The sequence below is a fragment of the Tachypleus tridentatus genome, chromosome 10, assembly GCF_004210375.1.
Source record: "Tachypleus tridentatus isolate NWPU-2018 chromosome 10, ASM421037v1, whole genome shotgun sequence".
NCBI lineage: Eukaryota > Metazoa > Arthropoda > Merostomata > Xiphosura > Limulidae > Tachypleus > Tachypleus tridentatus.
This window is the reverse complement of record NC_134834.1, coordinates 111222259-111243346: the sequence shown is the minus strand read 5'-3', so window position 1 is coordinate 111243346 and position 21088 is coordinate 111222259. Positions and strand designations below refer to the sequence as shown.

Below are 21088 nucleotides of genomic sequence, written 5' to 3'. Positions count from 1 at the left end.
GATGTGAATAAGAAATATTAATAGCAGGACGTTGAATGTTACTTACAGTGAACATTGTTGATGTGAATAAGAAATATTAATAGCAGGACGTTGAATGTTACTTACAGTGAAAATTGTTGATGTGAATAAGAAATATTAATAGCAGGACGTTGAATGTTACTTACAGTGAACATTGTTGATGTGAATAAGAAATATTAATAGCAGGACGTTCAATGTTACTTACAGTGAACATTGTTGAATATTACTTACAGTGAACATTGTTGATGTGAATAAGAAATATTAATAGCAGGACGTTCAATGTTACTTACAGTGAACATTGTTGAATATTACTTACAATGAACATTGTTGATGTGAATGTTACTTACAGTAAAAATTGTTGAAAATATTGCTCCCACCAACCAGTGGGTGACGTCATTTTCCCTGTTTGACTTTCTGGGATCATCAGCTGATAGGTCCTTTAACAGTTTCTTCTTGATCTGCCACATGTACCTTCAATGTAAGAAAAAGAAAAAGATATGTACCATACGATGTCGTCTAAAGTAGAGAAACCCACAGTGATAAAACTACTTACCAAACATATCCTGTACCCACAACACTCGTGACACTCAACGATAGAAGTACCAACCAGATGAGAAATCCGACGATGAACCGGAGAAGGATGATGACGAAGCAAGCTAGGCCTGAAATTCAGAATTAGGATTAAACGTCAGCTAGCCTTCGAACCGGAAACCAGAAAACAACGATATTTATAGTAAAAACCAGTGAAAGACAGCTACAGGAGCTATTGTTGTTGACAATTATTTTGCGGTAAAAAAAGACCTATATTTCCATACATATTACGCTTTTAAGAAAAAAAATATTGACAATGTAATATTTACTTTTATACTGATATAATCAAATTTGTTTTGCTTGTTTGTTTGTTTGTTTTTGAATTTCGCACAAAGCTACTCTAGGGCTATCTGTGCTAGCCGTCCCTCGTCCCTAATTTAGCAGTGTAAGACAAGAGGGAAGGCAGCTAGTCATCACCACCCACCGCCAACTCTTGGGCTACTCTTTTACCAACGAATAGTGGGATTGACCGTCACATTATAACGCCCCCACGGCTGAAAGGGTGAGCATGTTTGGCGCGACGGGGATGCGAACCCGCGACCCTCAGATTACGAGTCGCACGCCTTAACACGCTTGGCCATGCCGGGGCGATTTGTTTTGCTCTCGCAGGTTCTGATCTCATTTTTTGTAATGAAAAAAGTAAAAATATTTCAAAACCACACTGCATAAAGTCAATTCCATAAATTTAAAATATCTTTTTCATACGATATACAATTCCAGAAGTCAGTTTATGAAAACTGCATATTGTTAAATAAAATTACATGTTATAAATTTTACACAGGTGGCGTTGCTGTGGTAATAAACTGACTAATATCCCAAACTTTCAGGTCTTGGAAAATTTTAGACAGGTGGCGCTGCTGTGGTGATAAACTGCCTAATATCCCAAACTTGTTATCAATAAGTTATTGATAGAGTAGAAATTGGGGAACATCAGGGTACAAGTGATAATTTCTCTATTACATCGATGTTTTATTACATTTGGACATAAGTAATAGTGATATTTTGGTTACAAATTTACAAAATGCAGGGTCTGAATGGGTGAGATATGAAACATCTGTTGTGAATTAGACAGCCGAGTAATTTAGAGCCAATGATGTGATGTGGAAATTTTAAAGATAAAAATTTTAAAGATTCAAGGTAAACATATTCCTTATACAAAGAAAATGACAGGTGTAAGTGAAAACCCAGGTTGGCTCACAAAGAACGTAACAGATAAAATTATAGAAAAGTATTATAAATTTAAATTGACTGGTATGACAGGAGATTTAGAAGATACAGAATAAAGTTAGTAAAACAGTAAGTTAGGACATCAAAAATGATGTATGAGGAAAGGTTGACTAGAAATGTACAAATTAACAGTAAGGATTTATTTAAATATATTAATGATAAATAAAATGTTAAATAGGAAATAGGACCCTAGAGGGATGGTAAAGGTTGACTAGAAATGTACAAATTAACAGTAAGGATTTCTTTAAATATATTAATGATCAATACAATGTTAAATATGGAGTAGGACCCTTGAGGGATGGTAAAGGTTGACTAGAAATGTACAAATTAACAGTAAGGATTTCTTTAAATATATTAATAATAAATACAATGTTAAATAGGGAGTAGGACCCTTGAGGGATGGTAAAGGTTGACTAGAAATGTACAAATTAACAGTAAGGATTTCTTTAAATATATTAATGATAAATACAATGTTAAATAGGGAGTAGGACCCTTGAGGGATGGTAAAGGTTGACTAGAAATGTACAAATTAACAGTAAGGATTTCTTTAAATATATTAATGATAAATACAATGTTAAATAGGGAGTAGGACCCTTGAGGGATGGTAAAAGTTGACTAGAAATGTACAAATTAACAGTAAGGATTTCTTTAAATATATTAATGATAAATAAAATTTTAAATAGGGAGTAAGACCCTTGAGGGATGGTAAAGGTTGACTAGAAATGTACAAATTAACAGTAAGAATTTCTTTAAATATATTAATGATAATTAAAATGTTAAATAGGAAGTAGGACCCTTGAGGGATGGTAAAGGTTGACTAGAAATGTACAAATTAACAGAAAGGATTTCTTTAAATATACTAATGATAAATAAAATGTTAAATCGGGAGTAGGACCTTTGAGGGATGGTAAAAGTTGACTAGAAATGTACAAATTAACAGTAAGGATTTCTTTAAATATATTAATGATAAATAAAATTTTAAATAGGGAGTAAGACCCTTGAGGGATGGTAAAGGTTGACTAGAAATGTACAAATTAACAGTAAGAATTTCTTTAAATATATTAATGATAATTAAAATGTTAAATAGGAAGTAGGACCCTTGAGGGATGGTAAAGATTGACTAGAAATGTACAAATTAACAGTAAGGATTTCTTTAAATATATTAATGATAAATACAATGTTAAATAGGAAGTAGGATCCTTGAGGGATGGTAAAGGTTGACTAGAAATGTACAAATTAACAGTAAGGATTTCTTTAAATATATTAATGATAAATACAATGTTAAATAGGAAGTAGGACCCTTGAGGGATTGTAAAGGTTGACCAGAAATGTACAAATTAACAGTAAGGATTTCTTTAATATACTAATGATAAATAAAATGTTAAATAGGAAGTGGGACTCTTGAGGGATGGTAAAGGTTGACTAGAAATGTACAAATTAACAGTAAGGATTTCTTTAAATATATTAATGATAAAAACAATGTTAAATAGGGAGTAGGACCCTTGAGGGATGGTAAAGGTTGACTAGAAATGTACAAATTAACAGTAAGGATTTCTTTAAATATATTAATGATAAATAAAATGTTAAATAGGAAGTTCGACCCTTGAGGGATGGTAAAGGTTGACTAGAAATGTACAAATTAACAGTAAGGATTTCTTTAAATATATTAATGATAAATAAAATGTTAAATAGGGAGTAGGACCCTTGAGGGATGGTAAAGGTTGACTAGAAATGTACAAATTAACAGTAAGGATTTCTTTAAATATATTAATGATAAATAAAATGTTAAATAGGAAGTAGGACCCTTGAGGGATGGTAAAGGATAGTGGTAGGACGATTAGAATTTTAGGTTGTAACTACAAAAATATTGAATAGAAGTCTAAAGAGATTATAACTTCATTATACAGGCCACTGTTTAGACCACATTAGGAATATTGTGTTCAGTCTTTGTTTTCTCACGTTACTGTAATGATGCTGAAGATGGAGGGATTGTCTATAGCTTCTCACGTCACTGTAATGATGCTGAAGATGGAGGGATTGTCTATAGCTTCTCACGTCACTGTAATGATGCTGAAGATGGAGGGATTGTCTATAGCTTCTCACGTTACTGTAATGATGCTGAAGATGGAGGGATTGTCTATAGCTTCTCACGTCACTGTAATGATGCTGAAGATGGAGGGATTGTCTATAGCTTCTCACGTCACTGTAACGATGCTGAAGATGGAGGGATTGTCTATGAGGACGGTAAAATTACTGAAATTTTCTCTTGAAGAATAATAAAAGAGAAAGAGTCAGGGGGATCTTATTAAAGTTTAAGTTTGTGAAGGGAATTGATAGTGTTAAAAATCATATTACAAGAGTTAACATAATAGGACTAGGGGACAAGTATACATTTTTGGCATTGTGGGAATCGTCTTCAGATAAGAGTTTCATTTTTATAATAACATGGTTTACAGTTGGGATTGGTTGCCTTCGAATGTTGTAAAAGCAATAATTTTAAATGCATTTAAGAAAAAAGTTTAACTATATGAATGATAAGGGCTGGCTTTAAGATTCTTTTTTAAATTATTTTAGAGGACTGAACAGCTGAGATGGACTAATAGGTCTTATGTTGTGCCAAAACGTTATATAATAATTACCTAAGGCTATGAGACACATATATACAACTTCTCTCCAACAGAGGGCGATATCTGTACTCAGCACCTGTTGAAAAACAATTTGATAAAATACACTTAATACATTCTTAAGAATGAACTTAAGTTTCAGCATATAAACATTCACTGTTGAAAAATTGACTACAATTAAAAGAAAAATGTGACAGTTGTGATACAACACTAAATAAGTGATGTAATACAAAATAAATGGATATACTGAACAAATGCATTGATTAGTGCAAATTTTACAAATATTTTAAAGTAGAATGTTATTAATAACAATCAGCCTAGTTCTATACATGCGTATAAATACACATGGAAAGAGGAATATATCTGAAAATGAAAAGAGAATTAGAATCACATGATAAAGACTGGTAGGGGTTCAAATACCTCAAAAAACGTTCTTGTTATGTTGAGTGCCTGTTGTATCAAAGTCACGTGGGGTTGAATTAAAACACAATGTCTCAGCACAGTGGACCTAGACGATACATCAATAAAACTGTTATTCAGTCCTACTCTATACAAAAATAAAAATTTACATTCATAATGTCAAACTTAATCATGTTTCTTATTTACAAAACATTTTCACTACCTTTTTATACTAAATCGAACAAATACATACTAATAATATAGCTACACAATAGACTCCATGTGGTCTGTCCACCACTGAGAATCGACTCTCAGATTTTAGAGCTTTCAGTCTGGAAAGTTAGTAAATATTGAAAACGGCCCCACTTGAAGTTTAGAGATCCCTGGGTTCAAGGCTTTGCTTGAGAACACCAAATACTGCTATTATGTCATTTTAGAGAAACGCAGTACATCATAACTCACTTACAGCGTACACGGTTAGTGTGCAGTTTGATCCATTCAAAGAAAAAGGTTCAGAAAAGAGACACAAGGATAGAAGATTTCCCACAGACATATATTAAGATCTCTTGAATTATTGTTCCTGGTAAAATCAAAATGTTCAATAGATTATCGAGAGGCCAAGAAACTCCATATTCTTTGTCTATATTCCGAAGATGAAACTAGAAAACATATGATTCAGATTTGGAAAACACAGGGCATTTTTTTTTTTCTAAGAGAGAGACTGACTTATAGAATACGTTGCCATCGATAGCAGCGAAGACCAATATTTGACATAAACTTAAAAGCGGAATCTATTGATTTCTTTAAGAATAAATGTTCCTTGTTGTCCATGGTTTGAGAAACATGATTCCATTTCCCGATCGATTTGTTTTCATTTCAGTAACAGAGATGAAGAACCAGCTATAACGGAACACTGGGCGACGGATAAGTTATTCCTTCTCTATAAATAACGGAGTTAATAAAAAACGATACTATCATAGAAAAAAGGCAAGTACGGCATAAAAAAAACTGTTGTTTTTGTCAGTATTGTTTTGTTTATTTGTTTCGTTTGAATTTCGCACAAAGCTACTCGAGGGCTATCTGTGCTAGCCGTCCCTAATTTAGCAGTGTAAGACTGGAGGGAAGGCAGCTAATTATCACCACCCACCGCCAACTCTTTAGCTACTCTTTTGCCAACGAATAGTAGGTTTGACCGTCACATTATAACACCTCCTCGGCTGAAAGAGCGAGCACGTTTGGTGTGACGGGGACTCGAACCCGCTACCCTCAGATTACGAGTCGAGCGCCTTAACCACCTGGCCATGCCGGGCCGAGCTCTTTGCGTTAGCCGTTCCTAAACTAAGAAGCGATAGACAAAACAAACGATCGCGTAGTCTTGAGCTAATTTTTATTAACTAAAAATAGGACTGACCATCACATTACAAGGCCTCCAACAGATGGCATGTTCGGTGACGGGATGCGGACATAACATAAAAGACTTATCAGACCGTCAATTTACGCTGGTAAACTTCATAATGGATATTTGGGACACTTATTGATATTCTGCTACGAATAATGAACACAGAAAACTAAAAACACTGGATCAAATCAATATCATGATAATTAATAAAACAATTTTGTGATGTACGCTTATTAACCTCAAGGCCACAGTTAACTTTTCTCTACAAACCTACTCACGTGTACTCTTTTGCAGGACAGTTTTCAACACAAACTCTTGGAGGAACTCCAGAAGGTTTGTACAAAAGATACCTTAAAAATGAAAACAAATCTATCCTTCAGTGTATTTCAGTGGTAGCAGTTTTATGTACAATAAAACTTTTTTTGACTACACGAACTTAGTAAATTAGTTGTTAATTTCAACTGTTAACACTTCAACTGTTGCATTTTTTAAACTACAAACTGATACATTTTGATTAAAAGAAAAGCAGTATATATCACACATTTAAGAGTTTATTGATAAATTATTTTTGTAAAGTAAACTTTCCCAGTTATATATTTTGGCTTGGTTTTTGCTGACGAAAACCTAGAACTATTTATATACTTACGGTGTTGATTCTCTGTTTTTTCCTGAAAGAGGGCGTCAGGAATTTTTTTGTTTTGTATACCACAAACGTTACCGTAGCTGTCACAACCGTAAAGCAAACGTCCTGGCTCCCCCTTGCCTCCCGCAATAACCAGGACATAAGCCTGAAATAAAGGTTTGATCAAAGACGTTCTTACCCGGTAGTTTTCTGCCATTATAAATGAAAGCATGTTATTAGCGTGAATATTACACTTAAAGTACTTACAATATATCTGATGTGGTTTCATGTGTCTAGGAGCATTTTACTGCATGTCAAGATGTAATTAAAACTGGCATACAGTTTGACAACTTTATTTTTTCGAATTAGACGTTTGTTAGTGTTATACTTTATCAAGAGAAGGTTTGACGTCACAGAATGGCCTTAATGACTAAACAAAAAACTTTCGTTGGAGTTAATTTTAACCACATAGGAAACGAATTGCACTACAGTTGGCCTATATATCGATTGATTTAGTTACGGTAAACAAATAATTATGGAGTTAGCGAGTTTGATTCGCCACTAGACACAAGCAAATGCTACATGTAAAAGAGAAATTAGTGCGATTAATATATTAGCGTCTACTGTGAAGTTAAGCCTATTAGCAAACATTAATAAAAACTAATTGGCAGAACCCAAACTTAAAAGAAATATGCAACACCTTTGTCATCTTTAAATTAACAACAAAAAGTTACAAAATTATCGTTGATTACTTTAAACAAGTGTGACATTAATACCAGAAACTTTATTAATTTCGAATTACCGTAGAGCTATTTCATCTGTCTTGACAAGTACGAAATTAATAGCAACGCCGTTTTAAACATCTTAACAAATACGATACTTCGAGAAAACCATTTTAGGCCCCTAAAGAAATGTTAAAGTAATACCAGAGTGATAAGGTACTTATTGTTGACAACTATAGCGTGATCTTCATAGTAATGAGATACTTTTTGTTGAAAATGAAATGCTTTCTCTGAAAAGTGTTGTGAAATATACCATCAGGGCAATTTAGTCAGTTTTTATTGTTTGTTTGTTCGTTTAGAATTTTCGTGCAAAGCTACACGAGAGCCATCTGCTTTAGCCTTCCCTTAATGTCGCAGTGTAAGACGAGAAGGTTCGTTGGTTTGGCGTTTAATGGCGCAAAACAATTGGGCTGTCTATGCTAAGACGAGAGGGAAGGTATTTAGTCGTCACTACCTACTGTTAACTCTTGGGCTACCATTTTTACCAACGAACTCGGGTACAAGCTACAACGTGGGATTATAAAATGTATCCTGCGTTTTGTAGGTGACTGAGAAGTAGGATCCACATTATATATATATACATACATACATACACATTATAACCATAAATTCTTATGCCATAAACAAAAACACATTAACACGAAACAAAATACGCTGCATATTTTCATAAAGGATCCTAGGGTACAAGCTACAACGTGGGATTATAAAATGTATCCTGCGTTTTGTAGGTGACTGAGAAGTAGGATCCACATTGTGGTGGGGATACACCGTCTATCAGTTTTAACCTACAATTCGCTAGTCTCACATAAGAAAATTAAAAATTAGGAAAGCGAGATGTGGGTGCTCAATTCCACAACATCCCACATCTCTATCACCCTTTACCGCCTGCAGACAGTTGTGGGAAGGTGACTGTTCACCCAAGTTAAGATAAGAAAAAGAAAACACAAAAAGATGAAAACTAAAATAAATAATAAAAATAAAGTACTACCATTTGGGGGTAAGTAAGATAAAACTTAGGTCTTGAAGTTAGCAATTTTGAATTTATTTACAACAAAAATGAACTGTGACAAAAAAAAAGGAATGCAGTATGAATTATGAAAAAGAAATTTACACATATATAAAGTGCATAAATAAATATATACAAGGCAAAAAATTATTAGATGTATACAAAGCAAAAATAAATTGTATACAGTTAAAATAAAAATAATAAAGAAGAGACAAGAAGCGAGAATGGAGATGGGTGGCTCAGAACCCAAGCTCGGCTTAACCTCCCACCAGCGCACAGAGAGGAATGACGTCCGCCCGCCACCGATGGAAAAGTCCTTGGAACTCAGCCTGGCGAAAATCCGCCTCGAGGTGGAGTAACAGCCTATAACTGGCCTCACCCAATATCTTGAAGTACCACACTGGCGCCTGCTCGAAAACAAATTGATTTTGTACAAGCCAGACGATGTACTTAAAAAGACTGAGTGCATACTGGAATGAAAAGGCCAAGCGGCTGTGAACAGGGACCAGCCGAGAGCGGCGGGCCACCCTTTCCCAGAACTTCAACGACGTCAGACAGAGGACCAACTTGTGCATGTTAGAATCCACCTGAGTGTGGCACACGAGACACAACTCAGTTGCACAAGAGTTTTATAGGTATGTATGCTCCCTCACTGGAAGGATGTTATGCACGATGTGTCAGTTAAAAGCCTGGAGATAGCGATCAACACAACGCAGTGCAATGCGGCTCCAAATAATATCCCACGGCAGAGCAGGGTGGCGTTGCTCTATCCTGTGGGTATATTTATGGACCAGCAGTCAATAGAAGGAACAGGAGTCCGTCGGAACATCGGCTGACACGGCACGACATCGCCGTATCACCACAGCAACATCCATATACCGGGAAGGAGGGTCAAAACACATCGGTGCTTGCAGGCTCAATGGAACATGAAATAGCCTGCACCCCGTGTTAACCAAAAATCTAATGAGGTGGCAACAGGATGACCCTCCGAGGAAAGAAGTGAAAGGTGGTAGAGAGAAGGAAAGAAAGACACCGGGTTTGGACACATGGTATGTCCAGACCTCCCCTATGAGGCGGCAGGGTAAAAAAAAAGCCAAGACACAGACTTAAACTTGTCAACCCACAAGAAGACAAAGACACGGCACTCGATAGCCTGTGCAGCACAGTCATACAGAAAAGAGACAGCCCATAGGTATCAGACCAAGGGGAGTATCCTCCTACATACCACCTCTGCCCTGCCAAATAATTCAGCACGGCAGTAGCGGTAATCATGCACTGCCGAACCGACATGCTGCACCCCCCCCCCCAGGCAACCTCGGGGCGCGCGAGAAAACGAACCTCAAAGCAAGTGACTGGGGGAGGAGGTCCAGTCCAGTCCAAACGGGTAGTCGGCAGCCGAGGCCCATTCGCACAAACACCAAGCCAGAGACTTGGCATAGTTGAGCAGGGCAGCGCTGGCCTGAAAGTAATAGTGGACAATGGCCAGCACCGAATCTAACGATGTTGATTTCGCCAGGACCAGGTTCACATCGTCTGCATGAGAAACATATGGCATTCCTAACCACCCGGCAACTGAAGGCCATGTACTGAGACCGAGTGTTACAGATAAGAGAGCAGGCACTTGATCACTAATGCACAGAGTGAAGGCGACAATGGACAACCCTGATGGACTCCCTGTAAGCTGGGAAAGGGAGACATCAGGTATCTGTTAAACAAGAGCCTGCTGGAAGCAGTCGCGTACAAGGTTTGCACGTACCAGACAAAAACAGTAAGAACCACAAAAAACTATAGTGAGCTCTATCAAAAGCTTTGCTCTGGTCGAGGGACACAAAGATTGCAGGGATATCTCAATTCGTGATGTAATGGAACAGGTCCCTGAAAAACACCAGATTTTGTTGTATGCTTCTGCTCTGTATGCCACACGTCTGAGCATAACCAGACCGAAACAGGCACACAGGACTTTAGAAATAATTTTTTAATCCACGTTCAGGAGAGATATGGAATGCCACAAGGAAAGTCCTTCAGACTGACTCTTACAGATAAGAGTAATAAGGCCATCCAGCGTTCCCGGCGGCATAGACCCCGTGGCCAGACAGCTGTTAAAAAGTCTGACGAAAGAGGGTCCAACAACATGCCACACGTAGTGGTAGAATTCTGGCAGCCCATCCAGCTCAGAATACTTACTGAGTGGCATGGACTGAATGGCCGACCAATATCCAACTGAGATGATAGGTTTCACCAGCTGTTCATGACAGGAAGGGTCAAGGAAGGGCAAAAACCGAGTAATGTCGTCTAACAAACCATCGTCCACGGGTGAAACCGAGAATAAATGGCAGCAATAGCCGAGACACGCGTCTAGAATGTCAAAGATGTCAGATGACGAATGACCATTCTCCAACACCAAACTGGAGCTGTGTCTGGTTTTAGTCATCTCCCGTGCCTTGAACTCGAGTAACGGTTCTGGGATCGAGAGATTCCACCAGACCAAAGATCCTCGCCACATGGAATAGTTTGGAATAATCCAAATCTATTTCCCTGCATAGGTTCTCAATGTCTGAGAGAACCCAGCGATCCATCGGCCTGCCACATAGCAAGGCAACCAAGATGTCCTGCTTGCCCTGCAAGGCCAGGCAGCAGGCCGGCGAATGCCACATGCCAGCTTGCTGTAGCAAGGAGGCACTGGCCTCTTTGAGACTCGCCCATCAAGACCCGGTGACAGACTTGACAGAACAGAGCTCCCGGACAAGGACAAGCAAATCGTCTCCAACCTCATCCTTGGCAAGGAGGGAGACGTTGAGCCTCCACACACCGGGGCCCCGAAAAACGGGGACAAAATCCCGAAATGTGGAAGGACGTGCCCGATGGTCAGACACATAAAACGAGACATCCCCGACCCAGTGAACAGCAGCCATGCTGAGGCTCTGCCAAAGGCCAGGTGTTACATAGAACCTGCCAAGGCGACAAGAAACGCCACGACCAGTCCAAGTGGCCACAAAAGCAGACCCATACAGCGCACACCAGACATCAGAAAAGTTGAAATCTGACAGCACCGCACACAGAGACCATGTTCACTAATCAACAAAAAGAGGATCGCCCCAATCTTGTCAAGATGAGGATCCAAGATGCAGTTGAAGTCGCCACCGAGGTCGATATTGGCCTGTGTAATCAAAAACCTGTCCAAGCCCGAAAAGAAGGGCTTCACCTCTCCAGACCAGACAGGCTCATCGACATCGACAAGGCGAACCTTACGACCCCCAGCGACAACATCAATGCTAACAACCCGCTCACGTGTCCTGTCAAACGACCAGAAGGCATGGACAGGATAGAAAACGAAAAGTGGTCCCTCCAAGAGGCAAAATGGGTCATCTACAAAAAATAGCGTCAACTGCAAAGCAGTTGAAGAGAGAAAATGCGTAGAATTGCTTAGCAATGTCACGCATCATCTGGATGTTTAAAGTGATGCAGGAAAACCTAATCAACCAATCAAAGGGGGGAAATCGGTGATGCTGCTGCTTTGACTGGACAGACTGAGGTGGGGGCGAGCGGCCTCATGAGGCCACCAGACCCCACCCCTGCTTCGTAGCTGTAGTTGCTGGCATCCGACCACCCCTACTGCACAACAGGAACATCCAGACCGAAGTCTGGAAGAGACACGGGGCTGCAGAGCCCCTGCTCTCCCTTATTCACGTCTTTCAGCCCTGAGAGTTGATTGAATAATGAAGGAAAGCAAACCGAGAGATCAATAGCGGTAAAGGACTGACTAGATGCATGAAAATAAGTGGAAGAATCAGTATTGAAAAGAGAAAGGTTGTGATCAGAGAGCATACGCTCTACAGTACGACCCCTTCTATCAATATCAGCACTTCCCCAGAGGGGATGATGTCCATTAAAGTCCCCCAGGATTAGAAATGGAGACAGCAACTGTTAAACGAAAGCATAAAGGTATGATTGATCATATGTATCTCCAGGCGACAGGTAGAGAGAACAAACAGTGATGGTATGACCCAAGGAAACACGGATGGCTACGGCCTCCAAGGGTGTGTTGAGTGACAAAGACAGGGTGGGCACATGCTGATCAACCAATAGTGCCATCCCTCCATGTACTCGTCTATCACACAGCCTGTCATTTCTGTACAGAGAAAATTGCCGAATGGTGACTGTATCAGCAGGTTTGAGAAATGTTTCTTGTAAGGAAAGACATACAGGATGGTAGGAAGCAATCAGTGTTTTGATATCATCCAGATTAGAACATAAACCTCGACAGTTCCATTGTATCAAGGTGGCCATTTTTAATGACGGGTAGGCGAAGTGGCTGGAGAACCCTTCTGTTTACGACCACGTCTTTTTTCCTTACTGTCCTTATTCGGAGGAGGTCTATCGACCTCCAAGGATCCTGTCCTGGGTCGATTGGGCAGGTCTTTGTTGTTGGAAGAGGATTCCAGTAACTGAGGACGCGAACGAATGATTGTTCTGCATCGTGGGGTTGGAGAAAAAGATGTATCAGAAGAAATGCCTGTATTTGAAACTGAAGGATGTGAATCTTGAGATTTGTTGGACTGTATGGGAGGAACAGAAATGGGTGTAGAAGTCGATTCATCAACCTTTTTAACCATGGAGGTCAAAAGGCTTTTCATCTGTTTTGAAAATGATTCTCTTGGAAGTACAGAGAGAGTTGTCTGCACTTCCACTGTAGTTGTGGAATGAAGTGCAGCAGCATATGTCCGAGATGGAGTGGCGGACAGCAATTTCCGAGCCTCAGGATAAGTAATGTTATGAGTCGTTTTCAAATGCTGCACCTCTTTTTCCTCCAACCATTTTGGGCAAGAACGAAAGTAGGAAGGGTGGGAACCATTGCAGTTGACACAATGTGGGTCCGCGTGACACTCATAGCATCGTGGTCCTTGCCACCACAACGAGCACATGTCAGGGGACCACGACAGGACTTCTTTGAGTGGCCGAACCTCTGACGTTGGAAACATCGAAAAGGGTTTAGAATGTATGGCCGTACCTTGCAAATTAGATAACCCGTCTTGAAGATGGCAGGTGCACATGGTGATGTAAATGTCAAAACGAGGATATTTGTCGGCAGTGTAGCTCCATCTTTGCGAGTGGAGATGCGCCTCACTGCAGAAACTCCTTGAGTGGAGAGACCAGCGCGAATCTCTGACTCGGGGACGTTCTTCAAATCCCTCTCAACAATACCTCCTCGTGATGAATTCAATGTAGCATGAGGGGTAACCTCAATAGGTACATCCCCAATTGACTTTGAATTCAAGAGGTTCACTGTGTTGGGATGTGGATGTTTCAATCAATATGTCACCAGATAGAAGCTTCTTTATTGACTTTGGAGAGCCAGCAAGTCCCTTTAGTCCCTTCTGAATAAAAAAGGGGACATTTGCCCTAACGATTTTTCTGAAAGAGAATGTAATATAAGAAAATGGGGCACATGTGTTACAGATGTTGAAGATTGCTGCTCAGAGTCTTCTAGACGTGGTTTTTTACCTATTAACTATTTTTTCAATATTTTATTTAAAATTTTTGGAAGATCCATAGGGAAAAAGGAATATTTCGGTACCCACTCACCCCACCCACCATGGAGCCCTATGAGGGGACGCATTACAATGTCATGCAAGGACATTGCAGCAATGCCAGGGTTTCGTGAGCACTATACCCAAACACCAGCATCAGACACAATGTCCACAACACCCGTTGAAAACTTCCAATACTGGTACTTGGTTGACTCTAGCCCAAGTGGACCAGCCGATTGACCCAGGGGGGGGCCACCCAAAGGCCGCCCGTCTACAGGAATTCAAGGCCAAAGTGGTGTGTCAGGGTTAGACCCCTCAACCACCAGGATCCTTTCCTCCCCTTCACGGGTCGCCACGCACGGCAAACACGTGAGTGGATGTTTAGATCCCAGAGAAGGTAAACTCAAAGAACAGAACCTTCTCTGTGAGGTATTCTTACCACATACAGGAATCCACACCGAGGGGAGCCCGAGAGACTGGGAAGATTGGAGAAGTCAACCAGACAGTTGAACGAGCCAGATGATGGCAGCTCGTCCAGCGTTGGGGTGGAAGCTAAACTGGTGTTGTGGAAGGGGGCCAGAATACCTAATTCACCTGAGGCCTGGGCAGGGGGTCCCTCAGAACCCCCTGCCATATTCCCACCAGCAGAGGAAGCCTGGGCCACCCCAAAGGCACCATCTCCCCTGGCCGACCCATCCTGAACAGAGGAGGTTGGACCCTCCTCAGAGGATCTCACCCCAACATTTAATGGGGCGCCAACACAGCCCCCAAACTCCTCAACACCAGACACAGACGCCTGAGCTTCTGCATAGACGGAGATGTCCCAATGTCACCTGGGGTGTCCTGAGCCCCCTCACAGGCCCCATCCAAACTGGGGCCAGCAGGATGGGCCTGAGCCTCTGGAAAGGCCCCTTCATCCAAACGGCTTCAGGAGCGCTCCCACCCCCACAGGGGTCGAAGCCTTCTCAACTTGGGCGGAACAGACCCGGCTCTCCTCAGGGGACTGAGACCCTCCCTCCCGAGACTTGGTAGCTGCCGGGGCAGGCACCACCTCAGAGACCCCACCCTCGGCGGCTAGCGAAGTCGGGGGCGGGACAGTAGAAGCTCCTACCCTTTACCCTTCCTTTTTTCGCGCGGCGGCCCTGCAGCCACCGCGGCATACGTCGCCACACGCCTCGGGCAACGCGAGTACGTGTGGCCACCATTACACATGACACACTTTATGTTACAGACATATCCCGCACCGCGGTGTCTCGCAGTCACTAAAATCTGGCCTTCGAGGTCACAGCAGCAACACAGCCGCCGCATGCCCGGGTAGTTACACAACCCGGAAGCCGTTGATGGAAAGAAAGTCTGGGACCGGCTTCTTCATGTCCAGACATACACGCCGTTTCCCGGTACACACACTCGGGCGCGTCTGGTACGCCTCATGTTCAATCTTCCCTTACGCCGACAACACGTTCTTGATGACGTTATGGGCACCACAAAGCGGATAGACCGCGACCGAACAGATAGTGGTCGGATGGCCGTAGTCATACCGACCTTCAGTCGAGGCACACACACATAAAAAGTCGCGACACTTGACCAAAATACACAGATGAATAATGACTGCACACGGTTAGAGACTGGCACCGATGACTACTGATCAACACTAACAGAATAACGACACTCGTCAAGTTAACATACGTGACCCCAATGCTGCAGACGCACTAATTAAACACGACAGCAATAAAGTGATGGTTTACTGTGGCTGTCGTGCTTTTATATGCGGTTTAAGGCGTACATCAGCATAACGTAGCACCAAGTTCTTAGTTGACCTTATTTTTAACTAAAAATAATTTTTAGTAGATGAAATAATTAGTGATGACGAGAAAACCCACTTGTAGAGAAAAATTTATATGTAAAAACTCTGGTTCGGGTTGAGAAAATTTTTATGTAGAGGAGCGAACAACGTTTCGACGATGACCGAAGAAGGTCGAAACGTTATTCGCTCCTCTACATAAAAATTTTCTCCACCTAAACCAGCTGTTTTTACATATAAATTTTTAGTAGAATTTCTGTGATTTTACTAGCTGATTTCCCCAAGCCCGATTCCTTGGCTGTAGTTTCACTAGATAGTAAATACGGATAGTGGGACGCTGTAGTTTCACTAGCTAGTAAATACGAATAGTGGGACGCTGTAGTTTCACTAGCTAGTAAATACGAATAGTGGGACGCTGTAGTTTCACTAGATAGTAAATACGGATATTGGGACGCTGTAGTTTCACTAGATAGTAAATACGGATTGTGGGACGCTGTAGTTTCACTAGATAGTAAATACGGATAGTAGGACGCTGTAGTTTCACTAGATAGTAAATACGGATAGTGGGACGCTGTAGTTTCACTAGATAGTAAATGCGGATTGTGGGACGCTGTAGTTTCACTAGATAGTAAATACGGTTAGTAGGACGCTGTAGTTTCACTAGATAGTAAATACGGATAGTGGGACGCTGTAGTTTCACTAGATAGTAAATACGGATAGTGGGACGCTGTAGTTTCACTAGATAGTAAATACGGATAGTGGGACTCTTGTTAATCGACCTATGCGTCACTAATTAGATGACGAGATAATTGGCTATCTCAAGAGAGTCACGCACACATTTGCTGAAGATTATAAGCTGGCTATTTTCTTATGAACTAACTGACAACAACTTTGAAAAGATAATTACAAAGTTTATAGTTTTAAAATTATAACTATAAAAGCACAAATAATAACAAACACTTACCAAAAGTCCCCTCGTGACACAACAGAATTTTTGCGGACTTACATTACTAAAAACCGGAAATTGACACCCACGGTGGGCAGAGCACAGATAGTCCACTCAAATAATCAGTCAATCACTTACCAGAAAGCCGCAGAATGCAGCAAATAACAGAAGAAATGCTACGTCACGACATTGTCGGTCCCTGATTGGTCCATCAAAGTTTTCCAAGTCTAAAGGTAATATTCTGCCATTCACCTGTAAACATTCGATTAAAAATTACTAAAGTTATATTTCCATTAATTTATTAGTGATTAAGTCTAATCTCATTCTTACAAATTGTTATGAATGGTGTCACACTAGAAGATAAGTTTCGATTTAATTTTGTAGAAAGTAATTGTAAACTTCTATTTATAGAAAAAGTACAGCTAATTACGTTATACGATTGGTTTGTTTGTTTCTTTGGTTTGGTTTGAATTTCACGCAAAGCTACACGAGGGCTATCTGCGCTAGCCGTCCCTAATTTAGTAGTGTAAGGCTAGAGGGAAGGCAGCTAGTAATCACCAGCCACCGCCAACTCTTGGGCTACTCTTTTACGAATGAATAGTGGGATTGACCGTCACATTATAAAGCCCACTGAAAGAGCGAGCATGTTTGGTGTGACGGGGATTCGAACCCGATGTTATATGAAGTAATGTGTTTGAAAAAGAGTGCTGCTATTTCATACAAGAGTTAATTAACAAAATAATCTTTGTGTACTTTGGTTTGTACAATAACGCCATTCTATTGACCTAAAGATAAAAACTCTTTTTTACTTAGTTTGTAACGGTCTACAATACAAACGACACCACAATCAGGAGTCAACAACAAAACCACACATTATGTAAAAGAACAACAGCGACAAATAACTTCAACACAATTAATAAATAAACGTGTGGCCAAGACTTCACACCAATATTAATAAATTATTCCAGAACATAATACAACAATATTCAAACAATAACTTTCGATGTCATTATCGAGTAAAAAACAAAACAACAATAACTATATCTCGTGACTCTTATTATTATTATTGAAATTTCTAGCAGGATATTTATTTACTAAATAAGACACGAGAGTACAACACACGTCATCATAAATTTACATCTGATATGATAATAGCAGCTTTACGTCACCACTAAGGAAGCTACTGCCAGTTTCATTATGCAAACAGGTTTACCCCAAGTACAAATGATTACGTAGATGGTGAGCCAGCGTTTTAATGCAACTAAACTTTCATAGATAAACAAAACGTTAGAAGGAAATTATAACAGAACAATAAAAACAAGTGTAATAATAAAAATATAACATAATTTGTTAATAATTTTTATAATTTGGTGTTTATAAAACTCAGTTTTGTAAGAGAACTCTTGTCTACTTACTTTTATCGAATAACATTTCTACACTCAGTTTATAAAACAACTTTCTCTATACTTAGTTTTATAAAATAACTTTCTTCTATTTAATTTTACAAAAGAGCCTTTTCTACTTAGTTTTATAAAAGAACTTTCCGCTACTTGCTTCTATAAAAGAACCTTCTTCTAATTATTTCTAAGAAAGAGCTTTCCTCAACTTAGTTTTATAAAAAAAACTTTCCTCTACTTCGTTCTATAAAAGAACTATCTTCCAATTAGTTTTGAAAAGAACATTTCTAAATTCAGTTTCATAAATAACTTTCTTCTAAATAGTTTTGTACACGAACTTTCCACTATTTAGTTTTACAAAATAACTTTATTCTACTTAGTTTCAAAAAACTTTTCTCTATTTGTTTCTATAAATGAACTTTTTTGTACTTAGTTCTATAAAAGAACTTTCTTTCCATAAGTTTTTTTTAAAAAAACATTTCTATATTTCGTTTATAAAAGAACTTTTCTACTTAGTTTTATAAAAGAACTTTCCTTTACCTAGCTTTATATAATAACTTTCCTATTCTTACTTTTATGAAAGAACATTCCCCATGCTTCATTCTATAAAAGAACTTTCCTCTACTTAGTTCTACAAAATAACTTTCTTTTACTTATGTTTATAAAAGAACATATCAATACTTCGTTTATAAAAGAGCATTCCTCTATTTAGGTTTATAGAAAAACTTTCTTATACTTAGTTTTGTAAAAGAACATTTCTCTGCTGAGTTCTATAGAAGAACAATCTTCTACTTAGTTTTACAAAAAAACTTTCTTTTACTTAGTTTTATGAAAGAACTTTCCTCTACTTACTTTTGTAAAAGAACATTCCTCTGTTCAGTTTTAGTTCTATAAAATAACTTTCCTCTACTTGCTTCTATAAAATAAATTTTTAGTTCTATAAAATAGATAGGTGAGAGCACTAGAATACCTTTCAAAGTCATTAACTTCAAGATATCAAGAATGAAAAAACGGTTTGTGAAACTATTATGTATTACAGATGGGTGGTGTTCAGTACATGTTTTCATGTATTACAGATGGGTGGTGTTCCATGTACGTTTTCATGTATTACAGATGGGTGGCGTTCAGTACATGTTTTCATGTATTACTGATGGGTAGTGTTCCATATACATGTTTTCATGTATTACTGATGGGTGGTGTTCAGTACATGTTTTCATGTATTACTGATGGGTGGTGTTCCATATACGTTTTCATGTATTACTGATGGGTGGTGTTCAGTACATGTTTTCATGTATTACAGATGGGTGGTGTTCCATGTACGTTTTCATGTATTACTGATGGGTGGTGTTCAGTACGTTTCCATGTATTACAGGTGGGTTGTGTACAGTTCATGTTTTCATCTATTACAGTGTTGTGCTTTTATGTATTACAGATGTGTGGTGTTTAGTGTATGTTTTCATCTATTACAAATGGATGACGTTCAGTGTACGTTTTCACCTATCACAGATAGGTGGTGTTTGATGTATTGTTTCATCTACTACAGAGATACGATGCTAAATATTTATTTCCTGAGTTACGGTGAAAGACTTCATGTATTTCAGAGGAGGTTTGTCTTTATATCAAGGGTTATTTATAGACAATGTACGCTTTCAAACTTTTTCCACATTCTTGAAGTGTGACGAGAAAGAGTTAGAAAATGAAGGTCCATTCAGAACTGATAATTCATTGTATTAATCACGATACCAGAACAAGTAACAAGAAATGTGTGCTTGTATTAACTATATGAACGTTGTTTGACAGGACTGCCAACAACACCCTTGTTAGCTGTTTTCATGTTCTTTCAAACTCAAACTCGGTAAAATCACAAATAATGTTTATAGATCCTGAAAAGTCAAAGCGCGAAAAATCGCTAATTAGCTAAACTTTCAAATTACTAGTTTTTAGCAATATTGAATATAATTAATGTAAACCGTACCTGAAAACATTCCAACCTACTAACTAATTATCATAATTCCCACTTCGTTCGAGTGAAACTATTGAGTTTGTGTATGTGTGTTGTTGTTTTTTTCTCGTGTGTTATAGCAAGCCATATTGGGATATATGCTTTATCTACTGAGGAACATCCAAATCCTGATTTTAGTGTTCAAAATCCGGAGACTTACCACTGTTCCAGTCTCAACGGAGGACCTGAGTTTCTATTTACTGAAAGAGATTATTATTAGTTATTTGTGTTTACTTCGTTTCCATGGGAATATCTATTTTGAAAATCTGGTCGAGTATTACAATGAACACCGTCACGAGTGGTTCACGAGAGCTTACAGAAATCGATTGATTGATCAAGCTAGCAAGACTAAAATATAGTTAAGAAGTCTTTGTTATTGTGTGTGTTGTAAGTAGTATCTCGACAAGAAATGTAGTCTTTGTTATTGTATGTCTTGAAAGTAGTATCTCGACAAGAAATGTAGTCTTTGTTATTGTATGTCTTGAAAGTAGTATCTCGACAAGAAATGTAGTCTTAGTTATAGTATGTGTTGTGAGTAGTATCTCGACAAGAAATGTAATCTTTGTTATTGTATGTGTTGTAAGTAGTATCTCGACAAGAAATGTAGTCTTTGTTATTGTATGTGTTGTAAGTAGTATCTCGACAAGAAATGTAGTCTTTGTTATTGTATGTGTTGTGACTAGTATCTCGACAAGAAATGTAGTCTTTGTTATTGTATGTGTTGTAAGTAGTATCTCGACAAGAAA

At 39.0% G+C, this 21088-nt stretch overlaps 1 protein-coding gene across 5 annotated transcripts in view; it reads right to left on the bottom strand.

The window, feature by feature from the left end:
• Positions 1-363: 363 nt before the first annotated feature.
• Positions 364-21088, bottom strand: part of LOC143230090 (choline transporter-like protein 1) — a 43997-nt gene continuing 23272 nt past the window's right edge. The window contains exons 3-10 of one of the 5 annotated variants that reach the window (XM_076463126.1): positions 17082-17195; positions 6905-7046; positions 6537-6608; positions 4881-4968; positions 4476-4539; positions 3796-4069; positions 572-680; positions 364-489 (exon numbers count right to left, since the gene is read on the bottom strand). In XM_076463126.1, coding sequence (XP_076319241.1) covers positions 4955-4968; positions 6537-6608; positions 6905-7046; positions 17082-17195 — 342 coding nt within the window. In that variant the 3' untranslated portion in view covers positions 364-489; positions 572-680; positions 3796-4069; positions 4476-4539; positions 4881-4954. Of the gene's footprint in view, positions 490-571; positions 681-3795; positions 4070-4475; positions 4540-4880; positions 4969-6528; positions 6609-6904; positions 7047-17081; positions 17196-21088 lie in introns of all 5 variants that reach the window. The other 4 variants (XM_076463127.1, XM_076463128.1, XM_076463125.1 and 1 more) reach the window with 4 other exon arrangements.